Source organism: Caloenas nicobarica, chromosome 7 (genome assembly GCF_036013445.1).
Source record: "Caloenas nicobarica isolate bCalNic1 chromosome 7, bCalNic1.hap1, whole genome shotgun sequence".
Lineage (NCBI taxonomy): Eukaryota > Metazoa > Chordata > Aves > Columbiformes > Columbidae > Caloenas > Caloenas nicobarica.
Window position 1 is genome coordinate 17,480,730 of NC_088251.1, and position 22,436 is coordinate 17,503,165.

The window sequence follows — 22,436 nt, forward strand, 5'->3', positions numbered from 1 at the left end:
GTATAAATCCTTGCAGAGCTTATGTTTGTTTCAAGGGAAAACGTAATTTCCAGATATGCAGGAGGGCAGGATGTGTACATACTTGCTACAGGAGATAAATAATATTTTTGTATGTTTTAATAACCAACTGTTGAGCATGTCGTGTAAATAGGGATTATGTTGCTTATGATAGCTGTCAGTTTATGTTAGCAACTTATATTTAGGATTCGTTTGATGCGAGTAACGCTTTATAGGGGATTCTGTGTATGCAATGGGAAACTAATCGATTTCAGATACTTTGTGAACAGCAAAAGTCTGGGCAACTCTCTTCATCAGGTTGCAATTGGAGCTGGCAGATGTAAAATAGTTCTAGTATATTTGTTTGGTTGGGGGGTTTTTACTATATTTTTGCATGCCTCACTGAAATGTATTGCAAGTACGCATTAAAAAGACTTACCATTTAGTAAGGATTTGCAGTGGTTTTTCTCTCTTTCTTATTTGTGTTCCATTTCTATCTTAATAGAGTGGATGACAGTTCTTTTCAAGAATACTTAGAAAGGCAACAGAGCCTTTTTCAGAAAGTTCTTATGAAAGGTCATGCTTCTGTTTTTTAGTTTGAATTTGATACTTCTTCATGAATTGCAGGATATGAAAGATAAGGAAGTAGGTCCAGTGGTCAGGTTTTACCTGCCCACCCGGACTGTGCCCTGAGGTCAAACTCCTGATATTGGCTGTTTGGTACAGAGGAGCTGATGACAGGTAGGGGCTGATACAAGGGGGAAAGCTTGAACCGTATCAAAGCTAAAAGGCAGGAGATTTGGGACTCAGTGAGAGACTGTAGCTAAAAGATGGATCAGCAGGATTGCCCTCTTCTTAAAAAGCAGCTGACCTGCAAGGGAAAAGACTTTATCGTCCTGCCAATCACATGGTTGCTAATGGAAGCCAGTTATCTCAACAACAGCTTACTCTCTCTGTGTTGTGCTAGGGCAATGTGTGAGATTAATGAGGATTGGGCAGTAGAATGTTGTAGCACGTTTAACTAAAGAAGTAAAGTCACAAGGAGCTGGCTTGGAAGACAGAGAGGGAAGAGGCACACTTGGATGATTACCACAGGGGGAGGAGCAGCTTTGAAAAGAATCGCCATAGGTATTTTCGTCCTAACAATTCCTGATCCTCCGTTTTTCCCTGAAGACCATGTATGGACAGCATGTTGTCCCCAGCAAGCCCACTTCTTTCCTTCTTCCTTCCACAGACCTAAAAGAGCAAACAGAAAGAGAAACAGTTGGCATGAGGAAGAGTTGCTTCTAAGGAGAGAACAGTAGCAGGAAGCTCTGAGATGCCAGGAGTCATCAAGGGGCAGGCACTTACCGATGTCCCCTTGGATGAGCCACCTCTCTCTACTTATACTATCCCCTCTTATGCTCTTGTCATACTTAACACGCTCCTTAAAGATCTTAGTAATCTGTAGAAACCCTAGTCAATAAAGATTTTTGTGCTATTCTCGTAACCATAGTATCTCAGCATCTTACAGAGGTGACTTAGTGTGGTTGGCTAATCACACATTGTGCTACTGGTGGAGAATCACATGGCCATGATCATCTAGAAACTTGCAGCTCCAGCTAGTTTAGCAGCTCCTAAAGCAGCAAGCAGCTGCTAAGAAAATTGGGATAGATTCATGGTTCTGTACAGCTGCAGTAATTGTGTCATGCCTCATGCCACTTGTCTTAGTGTATGACCCAAGGTTATACCCTACGTGCACCCTTTCACCCCACTCACTTAAAGCCACGGAGGGGTAGGCCAGCTCAGCAAGGTGATTATCAAAGTGGCATGTGCTGTTTTAAAGAGACTGGTCTCTGGCATCTTGTGAAGATGACCCAGGTCTCCTGCGACCTGCATCACTCTCTGAAGATTATCTCTTGCTACTGTATATATAGGGACCCTGGGTAAATCAGCGCAGTGGCCCAAAGTAAGGTGGAATGAACTTTGTGGATTTTGCTACCAATTCAGATCCTAGGTCAATTGGAATTAACCTTCAAAAGTAAACAGGTCTTAGTTCATCTTACTTGAATTAGTCTCTGAGGAAGCTCAGCCTCCAACACGAATTAGTTTTGTCCTGGTTATGATCTGTTCCTTAGTGCCTAAAGACTAGGGTTACAGTTCTGGAATGTAAGGCAGTTTCTTGGATGTCCTGGACACTTAAATGCTGTGAGGAAAAGGCCTGAATCTTAAAATGTGTGCGTTATTCTTTGGAGAGCCAGTGTAGTGTGCAGCAGACAGGTAGCCTGAGAGGTGAACAGTTGCTGTCCTAGAGCAAATTTCCTGATTCTTAACCAACTGGATGGTAAAAAAAAGCCTATTCTTGAAATCACATAATTGCCTGCAGAGTTATAACCTAAGCTGCAAAGGTAGCTTGTCTTTTTTACGCTTTTGACTTCACAAGTCGTTTCTATTGTTTCTTTCCACCACAAGCACTAGTTCAGTTTCAAAAAGGCCCTCTTCCTTTACTGCCCGATCTCAGACAAGTGCTCAGCTAGCTTGATTATTGTGGAATTTCCTTATTTTGCCAGGGGCGAGGAGAACCGTGTGTCATCTATGTTCTTTTAGCACTTAAGTACACATTGTTAACATCCTCCAGTTGCTGTCAGTGCTGGTCCTGCAACAGGGGCAGCCATCTCAAGTGAACATCATCATATGCTGTTGGTAACCCCAGACTTAAGCAACCATCATAGCAGCATCTTCACCCACATGGTAACATAGAGTTTACAGTCTGATAGTGGTATCCCCCAGTCTGGGAGACCAAGGTCTCTGAACAGCAAAGTCCATACATTCTGCATAGGTATGGGACAAAATTCTTGAAGATTTTCAGCAATTTCTCTTTACATTTTGCTAACATTAGAGAGAAATTAGACATAAAGTCATAATGCAATCAGTGTGATTAATATACCATGTACCATGGAAACATTACAAGATACATTTTTGTCAGACTTTTGCTTATTATGTGTGTAAATAAGCATGTGGATAAGTACTTCTATGAGCTCAATTTATTGGTAATACACTATATATATTCCTCCTAAAAACTGATACCTGATATTTAAAAGTGTAATACATTTTCTTCTGAATCCAAAGCATAATGGAAATTACATTGATAGTTTCTTGGGTTGCTTGACCATTTACTTTATAATGCGTTTTCTGGTGTATTGTTGGTGAGAGCTACTGCTGACCTTCTGAACTGTAGTGTTGCATGCAACAGATGTCAAGTTTATTTGAGGAGAAAATTCTTAGTGGTACTTAATATAGTCCTCCTCTTTCTTCTTTGCTTCTCATTCATACTGTCTTTCTGATAAACTCAGAAGTAACTCATTGTAGGTAGGAACCGTGTAACAGATCACTGGCCTTCAATCCCAGCCACAGGATTGTCTGCCGCTAAAGGCAGGCTGATGGCTTGGTCTTCCTCACTGTTTTGTTTGCAGTGTTTAACTTGAATTCATTTCCTGTGGAAGTTACAGCATTTCATCTCTGGCTTGTTTCTGGTTCCCTCAACATGCAGCACGCCGAAGCTCTCACCATCTGTGTTCCCTGTGGAGAATGCTCTTGAGCCCTTCTGTTAGGTCTCAGAATAAGTTGCAGCCTGTTGTCAGACCTGTCCACCATGACTCTTGAAGTCGAGGGCTCCAAGGGTGTGCTGTGGCTTCCTTCACAGGCTGCCAGCCCACGCAATGCCTAGGCTTTGAAATTAGTAGGGTACACCCACCCCTGGCCTCTGCTCCAGAGAAGAGTCACGAACTGAAAAAACATCCGGGTTTTCCAAAAGGGAGAAATCCCTAACAGTATGTTTAGTAGTAAGTCTTAAAAACTTCAGAGTTTAAAGAGAAATGTAAGCCTCTCTTTCTTAAGGCAACAGTTTGAATTTTTAATTAGCAAGCAGTATAGTGTATTTTGTCTTTCGCTTCCTGAGGGAAATGGTTGTTGAGACTTTAATCTTCACAGAGGCTCTTTCTCAATGCTCACTGATCCCTTTCCCACCGCCATGCACTCCCCAGCTTCTCTGAACAAGCAGAGGGGCACCTTACATCTGTAACAGGAAGCCCAGCCTCAGGGCGCTATGTAATGGGATTTGTGCTTCTTCAGTTTTCAGTGCGATGCTGCTTATTCGACTAAAAAAAGGATCTCAGATTTCAAACAGCAACAAAACAGGAGTTGTGCCTCTCTGGATTTCAGACCATAGATCCTCACTTTGCTGGAGGAGGAAGGCAACACCTTTGCTGGCCTTCCCCTTCTCCATAAACTGACTCTGCGCTAAAGCAGGAGGAGAGCTGGAGGCACACTATGAGCAGAACAGGGACACTTCACAGCTCAATACCTCATGTATTTGCATCATACAGGGGTAGTATTCATATGCATACCTATGTTCAAAATGACACAGTTATCTTAGTATGACTACGTGCTAAATATGTGTCTTATCCAGCTTGCAGGGACCAAGCAATATCTTTGCAGAGTACTGTATTCTTACAAATAAATGGGAATTTTTCACACAAACATGACCATTTGTTTGTAAGCACTTATATTCCCCAATGGAATCTCTTACTTTTGTTTTCTCCCTTTCAACTAGGTGCTGTGAAGCCTGTAGGTAATCACAATAGGCTCAGTTCACAAGTTGTTTGTATAGATATTTGTGAGGAAGATCTCAATCAGTGCTCTGTACACAGAAACAAGCCAGCTCATTACTGGATGGGATTTATACCTGCCAGCTGGTAAGAATTAGGAAGCTTTGGAAACAAATGCGCAGAAATTAGCAGTGGGGGGTCAAAAACAAGCACGGCTTTGGATACACTATCTTACAAGGATTTGCAGAATCAAAGCAGGTTGGCAAGTCAGTAATTTCCTGGCAGTAGGTATTCCTACCCTGTTACTGCCAGCAACTAAGGGCACACATGCCAGGTATTAGGTGTGCGTGTGTTCTTTGGGACATTAAATCATTCATCAAATTCGGTACAAAACAGATTGTATCCAGATCAACATCTGAATGCTCCTTTCTCAGCAGAGAAGTGCAAATAACATGCTGATAGCATACCAAGTTTTCACTCTAGGTCCAGGCTTACTGACAATGAGGGAGCATACCTGAAAACAGGTTTTAAAAACTCAATGTACAAATGCTGTTACTTCACTTCAGTAGCCCTATCAATACCTTACTTAGTTAAAATGATATACATATGGCCGTTTAACTACAAGATACACTATTCAATCTATGACAAAAACTGTACCAGTTTCTCCAGAGGAAAGTATAGTAGGTTGTGCACAAAAGACTGTGTGGTGAAAGGTGTATAATGCTTAAACTGAGTGTCATCTCCTAACTGACAGTAAAGAATGCTGTAGGTACCTACACCATGGAAGTTATCAAAACTAAAAAAATAATTTTCTTGTTGTTTATTTAAGCTAGTTCATTTAAGGGATACAATTCTCTTAGTTCTCCACTTACTGAAGCAGATATGTGCAAGAATTAGATGACCTGGCAAGAAATCTCTACTGTGTATTTAGAAAATGACAGAACTTGTGAAGCACCAGCTCAGCTTGACTTAGAGACCTGCAGATAACAGCCTTTGTGTAAGAACATAAGCCGTAGTTGAACGAGAGTGGCGGTTTTATTGTGAGATGAATTTATATTTTTTGGAACTGAGACAGGAAATGGCATTTATTGATCTTGTTTGTCATGTGCAGAAATACTTAGCTTCTTAGAGCAGTGTAGGGGAGTTCCAGCTTCTAAATACTACCATCATAGAAATTACGAAAAGTTTCACTGAGAGGTTGATCAAAGCAGATATTAAAAAACAAAAAAAAAAGTAGGCAAAAGCTGCTATCAAGACTATTTAGATGGACATATCTGAGCCCTTATCTAAGTACTACCGTCACATTTAATCAGCTTTCAGCTCTTCTTAGTCATCAGTACTTTCACAATACAAGGTTTAGAAATAGTTGATAAATTCATTCAAAACCTACAGAGCTGCTGTTATGATGAAAACGTCATATCTCTGGAAAACCTTTCTGTTCAAAAAAGCTCGTCCCATAGTTACAGAGGAAATTCCTGTAAGATCATGACCTAAATGGTACTAAAATTGTATCCTTGGTAGTTGAAGTGCATATCCCAATTATATCCTGTCTGTAATGCCAGAACCCAAAGGCTTCAGGTTTTTTTGGGGCGAGATACTAGATTTCTTCAATAATCGGTATGCTACGTGTCTGGGAGACTATTTATGAAGCAGTAATTTCCAAGGACATCATGAGAGAAAGCACTAAATAAGCTTTATCTGGATATGGTTTTATTCTTTTGCAGAAGGACTTGTTGGTAGAAAAATTTCAGAAGGTTCACTTTCAGATAATTTCTCAATTAACAAGTCTCTTGCTTGAATTAGATGTTGATCCATGTGCCTATTATATTCGTAAGCTCATACTTAGCCTTTCTTTGAGTCACTGATACACATCCCATTCAGTGGAATGAAGTTTCTCTCTAGTTTGCTTCTGCTAGCAGTTCTGCTCCCCACCTGATCTTCACCTTTATTTTTGTCATGGAAGAAATGATGTAAATGAAAGGAAGGAAGATTTGGGTGCATGACTTACCTGAAGTTTGTGAATACATCATATCAAGCTGTTGCCTTCCTGCTGGCAGCCAGTCGCTGCAGGATCGCTACCGTTGTGTCCGGGCCCCTTCTGCAGCCCTGAGCTGATGGATGGAGTTCAGTTTTGGAGCCCCCAGCTCCACAGAACTTCCTCTGAATCCTGTGGGTGGCATGTGGTTCCTATGAGCATTGTTGATGAATGAATAAGCATTGTTAATTGAACAACGCAGGAGAAGAAAAATATTGTTTTCCATCAAGTTACCTGTTATTTGTATTCTCTTAACATCTATGAGTCCTAGTCTCCCATCAGAAAGCCATGGGACTGGTAGCTGCAGTAGCGTATTCAGTAATTTCTGTCCCAAAATTGCTTATATTCTTCAGCCTTAGCTAAGCTGGTAGTATCACCGGTGTGTAGTATGTGTTGGGCAACTCTAACCCCTTAACCCTACAGATTTGCCTTCACTATTTTTTCCGTCGCATCAGTCAACATACTGATGTTCCATTCCTTCTCTAAATGATCTGTCAATCGCAGGCAGCAGGCAGAATATCTCTTTTTTTTTTTCCTTTTGCTAGTTTCTTCTATGAAAAAAAAGTCCATCTCTTCTTTGGAAATCACTATAGGGTAAATGGAAAATCCAGTAAAATCAAAGAGATCTTTTACAACAATAAAACAAGAATTGCTCTGTGTTTCAGAACAATAACAACACAAGAAAGGAATTTAATAGATATAGTATGGCAAGGACTTGAATAAGTGAAATGGAATTAATTACTGTTTTTTCATTTGGATCATAGTGTATTAGAAAAAAAGATCATATCTTCAAAAGTGTTTGTACAATATGTACCATAATGTGACACTGATCTTCAGCCAGGTGTTAATTTAGCACTGCAGAAATACAAATTAAAAAATAATGTTCTGACTATCTGACTGCCTCCAGTCAGTTGGTGAAACATGGGAGATGAAACTCTTGTATCTTCTTTCTGTTAGTGCAAAGATACTAATAAGTGGTAAAAGAAATGATTGAATTTCATATTGTTACCTAAATAACTGGTTTCTGACTAAACTAATTGTATTATAAGCAATATGAACCAGCATGATCTTAGGCACAATTTTATATCATTCTGGGCTTTTACCAAGTTAACAAATACGGCTCTTACGGGTATGCTAGGTTTGGAGCAATTTGTCATTTTACGAGTTGCACTGTTTTAAAGAATATTGAAATAACAGAGTTTATAGAGAAGATTCACATATAAGACTTTCCCTAAAGCATTAGTAGCGAAGGAGCACTGTAACTTGGAAGACCCCCAATCACAGAAAGAGTGATAATGGGAGAAAAAAGGAATGAATAAGAACAGGAATGCAAAGAAAAATTTTAAGAAGGTCAAAAGAGGAGTAAGTGGAAGGAGGAGATGATGGGGAGAAAAGAAGAACTTAAAGATATGGGATGAAGGACAAAAAAAGAAAAAAAGGCAGTTCCTGTCTGTAAAGTACTTTATTGTTCTTATTCTTTTCTTTCTATGTTTATCATTTTCCATGGTTTACGCTGAGACCCATTTAGAACATTTCTTTTTTACACAGTAGAAATTTGAAGATATGTTTTTACCCAAAGGAAAGAAGGCACTTTTAGTACACAGTTAATGGTGTATGAAGTCCATGAAACCATCAGGTTGCATTATTCCCAGGAGAACACAAGCTTTCCGGGGCTCAGTGGCGTGCCTCCAGGAAATCGTTCCAAGTGGACACACAATTAGCCCACACTCTTGCAGAGTGCACAATGTAACATGATGCAGTTAAACCAGAAGACAGTTTTCGTCTTCTGACTGTGTGCCAAACATGTCAGTTGAGCAGCTTACCTGAGATCTGTAAGAGAACATAGGCCATCAGATATTTTCCCATAGAAAGAAACATACAGTAGACACACACACAAAAATGCAATTATAAAATTTGGCTTATTTTTGAAGTAACAGAAGAAGTGCTGAGCCAGCCTTCTTAAGTGGCACAACTCAGTGCATTCAGATTCTCCTTTCTTTTTGCCGGTCTAAAGATTAAATAAAAATCTTTGCCCTTGCTTGGGATGTATGAGAAGGACATGAAAAGTGGTTCTTTCAATTTAAGCACTAAAAAGATATTGAACCCTGTTGAAGGATACATTTGATAACATCATTGAAATGCACATCCAAATGATAGTTTGGGGGGTGGTAGTCTTGAACCCATTGACAGAGAGGACTGTATAAAAAGTTCACAGTGAAGCAGAATAGTACAGAATAATTCCTAGACAGAAATATACAGGTAACTGGCGGGGTGCAGGGAACCTGTGTAACTGGTAGATTGAAAAGGCACAAGCTGAAAACTCAACTGACAGTGTAAAACAGTCCCCATAGCTTAATTAAATAAAACCAATAATGCGATTTAAACTTCTTTGAGTTAAAATTACTTTTAATAAGGGTGTTAATTACTAGAGGATTAACACTGCTTACATGTGATAATAGATGCAGTCAGTCAATAAAGGGTGAGAATAATGTTCGTTTAAGAAGCAAAAGAATCTAGCACAGGATTACTCACCAGAAAGGGATAACATTTCAAAGTGGCAAGGAAAATCAAGGGAAGAGGTTTTCAAATTGCAGGAGGTATTAGAGGCTGAATTGTCCCATCATTTCTCAGCAAAAGTTCCATGTTATTGGGATCTGTTGGAGCTAAAATGTGAAGACTAATTATTACAAATGACATATTACGTAGTTTGGAATTATTCTGTCTTCCAGAGCAATTGTAACAAATTTTTCAGATGAAACATTTTAAGAAAATGTTGTCACCTGAGAAGTGAGGAGAAAAGGCTTATTCTAAAGGAAAAGCATCACCTTCTGGGGAGAGTAATTTCTTGAATATGTGTTTCTTAGAAAAGAACTAATATTGGACTATTGACATTAAGCAGAAGGGGGTTTTCCTAATATGTTTGCAAACATAGCAGCAGGAGAAGAAAGATCTTTTGCAAAAAGCCAACAGCAAAAAATCCAGATAACTCAGAACTTGTTTTGAGTTATCTGGGTTTCTTGTTAATGCAGTTTACTGGGCTCGGAAGCCTTTGCTAGACCAAGTTGTCTAGACAAGACAAACAAAGACAAGTACCAGGATGTTATACTGGCTGTAATATTTGCTAAAACGTTTTTAGAGTCACTTGATAGATATAAATGTGGAAGTAAATGTCTTGCAGTAGCTGAAGAAGAAAGTGAAGGTTGTCCAGGAAAGAATATAAAACTTTTGTCTAGTGATTTTTTGGCTTTGCTTTTAACTTGTCTATATTTACATTCCTGAGCTACTGATTGTGGAATTCCTTGTCCAGTGGTTCCCAGGTCTAGTATAGCTTTCCCTAAGGGATGTAACTTCATCTGCTATGAAGGGTGGTTGTACAGCCATACCCTGAATGCCCTGCTTTGGAAGAAATAACTCTCTGTTTACAGTAAACTCACGATGAGCACATGTGTAAGTGTCTGTGCCTTATGGATTGCATTGGAGTTTTGTTTCTGGATGCAAACAAAATGGTGCTGGTTTCTGCCTATTATGTCTTAGATTTCAGTGGCTTTCCATGTATTCTAACTCAGCACCCAAGATCAGCTGAGATATTTTATGGGACAGTTGCTATATCTGTATATGCTTCCTGCAAAGGTTTTCCACAGAGATGCCTTGTGTATAAAATACTGAGGGCTTTGATGGCCACCTAAGAGAAAAATCTGGAGCACTAAGACTATGATTTTTTTTTTTTTAATTTTAGATCTGCAGCTTTTTGAGACTCGCACAAATCTTAAAAATAAACCAAACCAAGAAGTTACAGATTAAAAAATAATTAAACCGTTGTGTTGAAACAAGCTATTTTCCTCTATCTGCTGTACAACCCCAGGTTGCCTCAGAGGAGATGATGTGTTTCATAGTGCACACTTGAGATCATGGACCTCTGTGGAGACCAAATGCTGCGAATTCAAGACATGCTCATAAACCTTACAGGCCTGATGTATGTCCTCCTATTAGGTTGGAAGCCTCAATCTCTGTAACAATGTAATTTCACAATTTTTCTTACATGTAATTTCTTCTAGTGTTTTGCTCCTAGTCAGAATATGACAAGAGATAACTGGAAAGCTAGGAGAAGGAAATATCCCATTTTACCACTGAATTGCTAATTCCCAGTGTCCAGGTTGATGGTTTCTCGCTCGGTTCTGTGAACCGCAGCTGCATACAAAATGCTGAAGTCTTTGCCTCCTCTGTGCACACAAGGCCGATGCCGTGGAGCTCTGCCTTGCTTACTTGTATTTCCACAGGCATCAGTTTACATTCGCATGCCAGGGCTGTGTATCGAAAACTCCTTCCTTCAACCCTAGAAGTAATCAGACTGAAATTTAAACTTGGTGGTGTAATTATACTTGGGCGGACCACTATGGATGTTTAGTTCTAAGGTACAGCAGCTTGACTGCATAGATTAGGTGTGTGTGTATACAAGGACTGTTTGGATTAGTTAGTTCAAAACAGCATTTGTCAAAATAATGACTTTTCATGGTATAGTATATATACTGACCACTGGTGAGACTGCAGGCATGTAGAGTTACTCACATGGATACTGCTAAATATTATATATGACAGATGGGACAAGAGTGTTCAGTTCCAGAACACAGTATAGAAGTTGAAGTGAACATGTTTAGTGTTTAAATTTTGTTCCAGTTACACCAGGTTAGATCATTTTTAATTAGTCTCACTTTCTCTAAACCAGAGACATGCTGTTTATGGCATTATTTAGTAGATGAGCAAATAGTTTAAAGCAAGCCTATTCTAAGCAATGAGTTTAAAGCAAGCCTGTTCTAAGTCTCGTGCAGTTGAAAACAACTCCTTATAGAAAGTTTAAGTTTAAATAAACTAAACTGTAAAAATTGCCTCTTCAGTTAATAATGGTTTGGGTAAATTTCAATGTTTAAGTACTACTGGCAAACCTGCATTTTGAAAAAAAAAAAAGCTAAACGAAAATGACATCTTAAATTTAACCGTGCTATATTAAATGCTTCATGATTTTAACAGCTGAAATCGTATTTTCAAAGTCTTGTTCAGGTCAGAGGCAGATGTCCTGTTTTGCAGGGCTGCACTTGTCACCCCTGTGTGCTGTTTGAGCGTGTACGCCTCTGCGTCAGAAGCTCAAAAACAAAAAAAATTGTGAATGACCTAACCATTGCATAATACACGATTTTTAATCCACACAAATATTACCATTGACATAGTTTTATGCTTTGTCAAAAGGGACTTCGTGTACTGCTAACGGGCTTGATGGGAGCAATTTGGCCCGAGCCCGTGCCCTCTGGAGCTTGACTGTCTGCCAGGCTCCTGCTTTTCAAACTCTTCCCTGTTTCTAGACTCAAAAGACGGTTCTTTTGCTACTAGTCCAGCTTATTCTTTAATGATGGAGAAGAACACATTTCATAATAAACATTTGCACTGTAATTAAACAAATCTTATTTGAACCAGTATTACTTGTTGCTAGATTGTGTGTTGCATAGGGCCTAATATTTGTATTTGCCTCAGTGACTATTTTTCAGGGACTCTCTTCAGAAGTTACATCTTGGGCTGCTTGAAGTTTTAATGGGATTTGTAAAAATTATACATCGTGAGTGTTTTTCTGATTATGGTAAGAGCAACAAGCTTCATCCTGTGACTTGAGCAGCAAGTGTTTTGTAGGCAGGCCTAAGTTCATTTGAAGTGTCAAAGAACAAAAAATGTATTTGGGCTTGTTCACAAAGATAACAAGACCAGGCATCTCTCGGAGTGTACCTCAAGGTCCAGATTTTGGGAAAGAATTCTGCCCTTTCAGAGAATTGAGGTTATAAAGGATTTACTTGAACACAAGTAACTTCTGGGGTTTTTTTAGCATAGCAACAATTCCCAGTGGTTCCGCTGTCATAAGCTCTGAGCTTATACATTATATACTTACAAATGTGTTAAAGGTTGTATTCCAACATTCAAGATAGTGACAGATAAGATTTCCACTTATAAATTTGAAACAGATGGACACATTTAAATATAAAACTATTTCATTCTTGTGAACAGTTCAATATCCCAAATTTAGGCACAATTTCTAAATGCATAGTACTTAAAAAAAAAAAAAAAGGCACGTTTTAATGCAGTGGCTTAAAAACTGAAAGACACTGCCTTTCTAACACAAACTATCCTTCCTTTGAAAATCCAGGGCTCAGTTTTCAAAGCATTGCCTAGGAATTTAGCCTGCGACCCCCATTGACACTAATGGGAATTGCATAGCTAAATCCCCATAACATCACTTTGAAAATGCATTTGTTTTACCAATCCAGAAAAAGGGTAGCATAAACTATAGGGAGACATTCACAGATCAAGAGATCAATTTACACTTTGAAATACAAGACCAATGTGTGTTATTCCAGTTATGTGATCAGTAGGGGGAATTTTAAAATTCACCACATTCACAAAATAAGTCACCAGGAGTAAATAAAACAAAATATTTTGGCAAGTGGCAGGCAGACTTGCTAACCAGTCTGACAAGATATTTGTCAGCAATAACAAACACCAACTGATTAAGAGATAATTGCATTTGGTTGGTACGGTGTTACTCTACAGTTAGCAAACTCTGTCTTTTTTCCTTGTAAGCTAGACTTAGATATCTGTATTTTAAATACTTCTGTTGTTCCTTTGCAACCAGGAAATGTTTAGAGTGAGCAAGATTTACTTGTCTTTGTCCAGCTCCAATTCTGGTCCTTCACATTTTAGTTCCAATCTAGTAAGTGCTTTCATGGTGTTCATGCTTTAATAAACAGGGAGATAACATTTGGTGAACTAATGGGGGTGTTATCTTCATGTTCATGCAGGGGTTTTTTTGTTAATTTGTTGGACATAAGCGTATACCTGTGTAACATATATTCATGTGTACTTGTGCATGAAACATAAACAGAGACTAAAAACAAAGTGTCGTTGTTGTGTAGCTGCGTTGCTGCAGTGCCGATGAGTCCCAGTCATGGACCATGGCCCCATTACGCTGGGCAGAGTATAAATAAGTGTTTTAACAAAGGGAAGACAGTGTTGCCTGAGAGTTCGCAAACTGAGCAGATTATAGCTCCACTGGAAGGTTCACGTTATGTCAGAAATTATGAATCAACAATGATTCTGGTTGACAGGCTTCCTCTTCGGTCATCAAACCCGTTTGTCCTGTGTAAAGGTGTGTTTAGGTTCGGTGTGAGCTCCTTGGAATGGGAACTATTGAGGAGTGGGACATTTGTGAGTGGCTTTCTGACTTTTCTGTGTTTAAAATGAAAAAGTCCCCTTTGGAGGTTTTTAGCTCCAAACCCCCATACCAATAGTAACAATTGAAATATTAATATATTTGCTGTTCCTTTATCTTGATGACTTAAATTATATATAGCAAACAACAGTCACAAGGCTTTTTTTCTAGTTCAAAAGCCATGTATCCTCAAGAAAAAAAATGCAATGTTATTTCTGTATTCTCTTCTAAGAAAATATTTGGCATAGCTTGCAGTTGTATATGCTTGGCACTGTTCATTTCCCAGAAGAGTTCACCAGTTTTCTAAGCTTTGGGATTTTTTTAATTAAAGAGGTCAAAATCCATTATATCTAAATTTCAAAGAATTTACCAATTAGCTGTAGTCTGCAAGGCCCAGCAGGTGGCTTTTATACTATTAAAGGGAGATTGTTTCCATATCCGATCAAAGCAAAAACAAAACAAAGGAAAATATAGAATATTTTGCTGTGTACACAGTGCGAGCCACATGCTGTGTAAATTATAGGTGAAAACTATATGTGAGAGACTGTTCAGTTGTACCACTCCAGGAAAAAAATATGTATATTTTCACACTGTTCCCCATGAGGATTTTAATGGTAATGTCTTAAATCTGTTTAGATTACTGGTTAGCTGAGAAGATTAGATGGCTTGCTATTTCCTAAAATAGATTTTATCATTTTCTTGCTTAAAAGTAAAAGTAAAGATGCACAATTAAGTAGATTAATGAATTTGCTAAAAGTAAAATTAGAAAAAGCTGAGCGTGCTGGAATGTCACCAGATACAAAAAAGTTCCAATTTGCACTTTTCAATGATTCTAAACTTGCCCGATTTTTACCTACTTAAAAGAATGTTTGTGACCTTTTGACCCTTTTGTTATCCCTTCCTCAGAAAGGCCTTTATTCTGTAAGGCTTAGGTATAAAAAAATAAAAAGAGCGTTAATGGCATAACAGTCCTTTCTGATCACCCTGTGTAAGATGTTTATGCAAAGTGTCAATAGAAGCAATTGGCCTAACAGTGTGACAACCTGCTTTGCTTGGAAATGGGCTAATCTCCTGTTTGGGTTACCCAGAGGTCAGGTAAGGATTTCTTTTTTTTGCACTCCCCGTAGTGTGTGGGTACAGAACCTGCAAACACTACAGGGCAGAAATCAGAAGCAACTCAGCTCAAGAATGCCACAAAGCATTTTCTTTTTAATCTTGCCTCTTTTTTTCTTTTCCTGATTTTTTTTTTTTCTCTCTGCCTTCTTTTAATTTTTTGCTTCCTGGTGCCATCCCAGAGAGTCTGCTGGAGCGTCCAACACGCAATGATGACAGGGACTCTACCAATATCGTTATCTGCTACTTCACATTGTGGGTTTGTTTTGTTTTGTTGGTTGGTGCTGTGTTTGGGGGGTTTTGTGTGTGGCTTTGTTTTGTTTTGTTTTAAACAGGCGTCATCCCAGTCTTTTTTTTGAAGTTCACGTGGAAACCTACTTTAAATCTGAGTTGTTGAGGGCAGCCCCCGTTGCCCTGTCACAGCGGGCTGGAGCTCAATGGGGCTCAGGCAAGCATAGCGGCCGTGCCATGGGCCTTGGCGGGCTGCACGCTGGGAGCTCCTGCTGCTCTGAATCAGCTTCTGTCTGTTTTTATAACTGCCTTTTTCTTCCCTGTTAATTATGCCCCAAGGCTGTGGAAAGACAGCATTTATCTGTTTCAACAGACGAAGCAGCAAGTGTTCTGACATGTTTATCAGGCAAATTGTACCTGACAAAAGGTAATTACACATGCAATCAAGTGCAGAAGTAACTGGGTGATTAGGGGTTAATAAACTGTTGAGCATACGGAATATTCTGGTTTTGAGCAAGGAGAGTGGGCCACAAGGACATAACTGACAGTGATATCTGAAAAAAAAATACTTCTCTTTTGATGGAATATTTGACTTTACAGAAAGGTAAGCAGGATATTAAGTGTACGACTCCTCATTTTTTCTCCAGCTCCTGAATCTCTGTGCGATAGTACGATAGTACAACCAAAGATACTTGCTGACGCTCTTGCTACATCAGAAGATGTAACGGCACCATTCCAGCTCATGCTAAACTACCTTGATAATTTATACTTAGGATTTTTGTGGTGTAACCAACACAATTGGTGTTGTCTAATGGATACTGCCCTCATTTCCTTGTCTTCTCCTTCTGCCCCTTTTGCTGGGTTGACTCTGCGCATAGCTAGTTCCCAAAGTTGCATTCTCTTCCAAGATTATTCCTGACAGTTGCCCAAAAGTAAAAAGGAAAGGGCATCTGTATGATATTTGGGGATGTGACAAGAGGCTCAAACAGCATTGAAAGGACCGGATGGTCGATTCCAGCAGTTCCCAGTGCACAAAATTCTCATGTAATTACAAGATGGCCTAAATACAGGGCCACGGCCGAGCTGCTTGGCCGAGCTGCTCAGGACGTCAGGTAATACAAGACAAAGCTTTACTGAGCAATGATTACCAGTAATTTCTATCCAAACATGGCCATATCACCTACTTCTTGGGAAAATGCAAGAGTACTGTCGTGGGAGAATAGGTGCCAAGTGCCCTCCTTGAAACCAGAATTCTGTCCCTAAAATCTTTAGAACTTTTTTCAACATAGCGTCAATATTGTAATGTTTTGTGTTAACCAAACTCATTAACTATCAAGATCTTAAAGTTACAACAACAACAACAAATAGTATCTTACAATTAAAATGTGTTTAAAGTCTTCTAGTTCAAAATAGCAGTGTTATCTATATCATGTAAAAGGTCAATATAGCCTTTTATATTATATATAAACACCTTTTTTTCCAAGCGGTGCTTATTTTGAGCAGAAAAACGTAATGCTAGACATAAAAGGCATTTAGAAAATACAGACACATGAACAAAAAGATTAGAAAATCAAAGTATTGCAGGGCATAATTTAAAGCACAAGTGTGCAACAGCAGCCAGAAGCTTAAGTTATCTATGTAGACATATATGTGACTAATGATGTGATGGTTTGAGAAAGCAACACTGTTTCATATACAGTAAAAGGAACATGATGCTCTCTGATCATCAGCCCTGATGGTTCCAAGATGTTGGATAAAGGTTCCCCTTCTATTGCACCTTTAGAAGAGGCAAATCCTCTAAATAAGGCAAAAATGCATACTCTATCTTGTAAGTAAGTGGACGGTCTATCTCACAGCCTATCTGGTATACTAGAAAGGATAAGAGGATAAAGCTTGTTCCTTTTTTTTGGCAACAACTCAGACACACAGGTGCACACACTGCTCTGCAAGTTCTTCGTACTCAATAGGGCTTCCCTTGCTGCTAGGGAAACATATTCTGCTTTGTAATAAAATTCTCAGGTATAGCATTTCCTGTCTTAGCTTATTCTTATTTTTTATGGTTGTTACAGGATAAAGAGAGTACAATGGTGCCATCGTTCTTAAAGTACTTATATCTAGTTTATTAGGTGCTTCACAGTGTTTCAGCTCCATGATAAGCTGGTTCTGACAGAGCACCCTTGGGTGGCTCCTTAGGTGGGGCTGAGCAGCCGACTACCAGCTAATGGTCTGTGCTGCCTCCAGACTCGGGACAGTCACAGGAGAGATTGTCTTTCTGACCGCTTTGAGGTGTTTTCCATGCATGTTAACTTTGGAAAGTGTGGACCATTCCTTGCTAGGCAATGCATCTCATTTTCAGTTATTCTCTCGGTAACAGTTCTAGTGTATAGAATAGTTGCTTTAATCTGAGCTTTAATTAGTTGATTCTAGTTGCCACAATAAGAACTACTGTGACAAAACCAGCAAATTCTCCTGCACTTCATGCTTCACAATTGAGAAGCTGAGCTCACCTGAACTTAAATCCCCTAAATTTTTGTTGATTTTTGCTTGCCTTTTTTTTTAATTGTAGCTGATATTCTTTGGCAAAATTAATGCTTTTATGATCAGACTTGCCCTTGATACAATTTTTCTTTTTCCACATTAGTAGTAATCATGGTATTTAAAACTGCAGAGATTTGCAACCATCTTTTATTTCAGTGGAATTTAACATATCCCATGTATTACATCTCTGTGGTATGAGTCATACCAGCATATCAAGCCAAATCCAAAAAGTATTTCCATTATTTCTTCATTTTGAGTACCATGTAACATTACCAAAGGCTGCTCTCCCTGTGGTTTTGCACACACCTAGTCCCTGTCACATAAAATCATTTTAATATACATCTGTTGTGAGTGAAAAAACGGCAAAAAGGTAGAGATAAAGTTGGATTTTTTTGAGTTGGCCAAATTTTCATTATTAATTCCATGTAGCTATCTGTTTGCATGAACTAAAAAATAGTTTTTGCATCTTCATGTCCTTCTCTTATTTTCAATAATCTTTATGTATGAATTTCAATATAACTTTATGCTTTACTGAAATAAAAATCTTCTATGAAAGGATTGGGTAGGCCAGTGCTTCATTATCAGCTTTGTCTTTCCAAGAGTATGTTCAAATCACATGAAGTAGCCCAAATATCTTTCTGCATCTTTGAATGGATGGGCTGTCTTCCAAATCATATGCATGTGGCCAAGACAGTCCCGCTTCAACAGAAGTCTTTCTGTACAAGGAACAGGAATTAAAGTGCTTCATTTAAATAAGGCACACATTTTTGTAGCAAAAGGCAGTGTAAATCAGAAGGGAACAGAGCAGCAGAAGTTGAAGCAGACTGTAAAGTTGATACCTCTGCAGCATGGCTGCAGGAGTGAAGGTAAATTCGGGGTTGTGCTCGAGGGAAACTTTGTATGGGTGGATTGAAGTTGTTTTCCACACACGTGTGATTGTCCTGGGACGAGCAGCTCATTTCTGCTAGACTGTCCTTGCTGCTGTTGGCCGCTCTCCAGCCTGCTCCCCTCGCAAAGTGCCGGCATTGACTGTACATCTGCCAAGTGCCAAGTCAGATGCAGGTGATATGAATGGCCAGGACACAGATCCGAAGAGCTGCACACCAGGCAGCTCTTGCCCACCCACAGCATACAGTACGTGCTGTCAAAGCCCATTACATACAGCAATATGTCACAGTGTAGAACTGCAGCTGTGAGGGGGGCACAATGCATAATTGTGCACAGCAGCAGCCTGGTCTCCAGCAGTGTCTGCAGCTCCGTGTTGTGTTTATGCCAGCAGCAGGGTACATTTGTGACACTGCAGCCCCTGAACATGTGTACAGAAGGAGGGAAGAGAGCTATGACTGAGTGACATGTGTCATCTGATTGCATGTCCATGGTCCTTTGTGTTACCTGCCACATGTCATGACAACTGCTGTAACTTAGGAGATTTATTAGCATGAGGCTGGTTATGTGCAGCTCTTCGACCAAGTGCGGAGCAGGGAAGAGGCTCTGGGTACATCCCCCTTTCCAATAATGTTTCTCAGGGTCTTCACTCTTCAGAGCCAGGACTGTCTTGGAGTGTACAGAATATGCTTTGTGTTCTCTTGGGACATTGTTTTACCTCATGCGTTGAAAAGCGACAGACTCCATGGTCTTTTTAGGGCTCTACATGCCTACCTGTGTTTGGTCAAGTGACAAATGAGGTGTGATCTTCCAGCCTGGCTGTCACTATCACTGAGATGTCCCAGAGCAACAACACAATCAGACGGTTGATTCGGGCACTGGAAGTATGTATGAAAATCGCTCATGTGATATTGGCAGCAAAGTTTCTTTGAACCTGTCAGCACTGTAATTGTAACAGTCATCAACGCCTTTGGGCTGCACATTGCTAACAGGGTACAGAGCTTCAGGATTGTTTAGGATTTACGCAGAATCCTCAGTTTCAGTGTTACAATAGGGATAACAAATAAAATCTTTCGACTTTGATTTACGGAGCACAACTGTTGCAGGAGCATTGGCACGGTCCTTTCTAAAGGACTATCTCCCATGTGGAGCCCATGACAAGTGGCATTGTAATTAGTAGTAATTTATTAATACATTCTGTTTGCTTCTCTGTAACAGAGAGGGAACGTGAAGTCTCCAGATTATATAGTTTGGGTTCCTGTAGTTGTCAGCTTCATCCTCCCAGCTTGTGTTTCGTATCTGCTTGTCCTATCTTTCCACTCTTTTGATCATGGTTTTGAATTTACAGCCTCTGAGGACTGGGTACTACCAAGTGTTGTAACACAGGTAATAAGAAATGATGAGTAATGTGCAGCAGCAACTGACACTGTGGGTTTCACAAATGCCACTAATTCCTGAGTTATCAGAGCCTTCCCAAGTCTGTCTGCTTAGTGACTAAAGGCATGTTCTCTTCAGCTCAGCAGGAGAACTGATGGTGCCCATCCCGAGAAAGCGGTTTGTGAGAAAGAACCATTTGCATTTGACCTTGACAGCTATCATGGATATGCAGTCAGTAGAGAATGAAGTCATCTCCTTGTTTTTTATACACCTTTCACCCATATGAGATAGTTAAATGTAAAATCTAGATGTCACTGAGGTCTGTAATGGTCCCTGGAGGACTTTAGAACAACAAAGTTGTTCACAGAGCAGTAACTGTGTCAGAGGTTGGTTATAAAGCCAGGAGATGTTACTACGTATTCATGAAAGAGTATACTATAAATATAGAAGGAATAACTACTTAGAAAATAATTTATTTAAATTAGACACTTTATTTGGAAATAACGTAAGAAGGGTTAGGAATTGGAAAAATTTGGAGGAGAGACACATAAATTTGAAGCTGTGAAGACCAGGTGTTTGCTTTTACTTTGTAATTAAGTTGGTATTATCATTTTGGGGATGAACATTACTGGAGACCTGTGATGTTTTGTCAGACTGGGAAGTTTGCGTAAGGCAAAGCTCTCAGAGGTACAGCCCTTCTCTTAGTGTGGTCTGAGAAGTGTGAGGAGTGAGCACCCACTGCGGCTCTGCCTGCGGGAACAGGGGCCACTGCTGTTGTGCCCCGGCTGCACCAGCTCTGGTCTGGCTTAGTAGAAGCAAACATTTAAAGTGAACAGGGTTCTTTATTTAAATAGCAAAATAGTACAACTTGCAGTAGTCTGTTATATTTCTTAGAGTGGTTTTGTTACAGAAAATCCTGTTCCACCCCACCTTTCCAACATTACTGATGTAGCAAGGCCCCCAGGCAAGCCGGGGCTGTGGGTTATGCTGAGGACCCAGCTCAGGGGAGCAGCCACGGGCACTGCGAGCAGGGCCAAAGCATTGCTAATGGTTTCTCGCGCTTATTCGAAGAGTGGGTTTGGCTGACACAGGGCAGCCCAAGAACAAGCCCGCGTCAGCCCGCAGCAGCAGGATAAGGCCAGCCGTCAGACGTGGGGAGAAGCTGGGGGTGCCTCGCCATTGACGTCAATGGGAGTGGGGCCCACCAGCTCCAAAGCAGGGCTGCCGGTGCCCTGGCCCCAGGCAGCCTGGGCAGGGCGCCCAGCGGCACAGGGCCTGCACCCCGTGATGGCAGAGGGGGAATTAGGCGTTGATGGCTGCGAGGGTACGGGCTGCTGGAGGTTAAGCATTGCATCCACTTGTGAAGGCAGTCCGTTTTGTTGAACAGCAGCACCAAGACCATGAGTCAAAGGCCTGATTTGACCAGACACAGGGCTGTGTTTGGAGGCTCTTTGTTCCCCCATTTAAGTGTTTGGGGTTTGTTTGGGCCAGAAGTGTGCCCAGGGCTTGGGGCTGAGTCACAGGGATCAGTCACCATGGAGAGTGCAGCAGGGGTTGTTTAATTCACTTAATTGAGACTACCTGAACCTCTGGTTTAAATTACCGTGAGCAGCAACAGACGCAACTATCCCCTTCCTGCTCCCCACGGTAAAGCAAGCTCCCGAAACAACAGCGTGAAGCCATTAGCATCCCCTGCCAGGGCCGAACCCGCACAGCCGCCTGCCAGCGCACGGAGCGGGGTGAGAAGGCGATAAAGAAAGCAAAGGGCAGGTGAAGCGGCTGTTGGCTCCTGGCGAGGGGCTGCGGCCGGGCCCGAGCCGGGCGGGTTCCTGTTCCCCGCACAGCCGCTCCGCGCCCCCTCACCCGCCTCTTTCCCCCCAGCTCCTGGACCTCTTCATGGTGTGGGACTGGTCCACCTACCTGGCTGACTACGGGCAGGCCACCTCCAAATACCTGCGTGTCAATCCGAGCACGGCGCTCACGCTCCTGGAGAAGTAAGTGCGGGGCCCGGGGCGGGAGCTGCCGGCGCGGGGCTGCGAGCGGCGGCGGGGCAGCGCCGGGCGGCAGGGCAGCGCCGGGCGGCAGGGCAGCGCCGGGCGGCGGGGCAGCGCCGGGCGGCGGGGCAGCGCCGGGGCCGCAGCGCTCCCAGACCGGCACCCGCGGGGCGGCTGCGGAGCGGGGGCCGGGGCCGGGGCCGCCCTCCCGGGAGCGGCGGCGCGGCGCTGTCCCGGTGCCCAGAGCCGCGGGCGGGGCCGCAGCCCCGGTAGCAGGTCCCGGCTGCCTTGTTGCCGCTTTAGCGCAGGGCGATGTGCGGGGTTTCGCCGCGGTAAAGCCGGTGCGGGCGTTTGGGCTGGCCCGGCGGTCGGACTGGGGAGGGCAGGGTAAGGAGGGTGCGTTGCCGCCAGAGCAGCGTCAACCTGCTTTAAAA

General features: G+C 41.3%; 1 protein-coding gene across 8 annotated transcripts in view; it reads left to right on the plus strand.

Moving 5' to 3' along the window:
- EXOC6 (exocyst complex component 6) overlaps positions 1-22,436 on the plus strand; it is a 94,892-nt gene that overhangs the window by 70,767 nt on the left and 1,689 nt on the right. For 6 of the 8 annotated variants that reach the window (XM_065638602.1, XM_065638607.1, XM_065638601.1 and 3 more), the window contains one exon: positions 21,890-22,002. In XM_065638602.1, the coding sequence (XP_065494674.1) occupies positions 21,890-22,002 (113 nt within the window). Of the gene's footprint in view, positions 1-21,889; positions 22,007-22,436 lie in introns of those variants that run through there. The other 2 variants (XM_065638605.1, XM_065638608.1) reach the window with 1 other exon arrangement.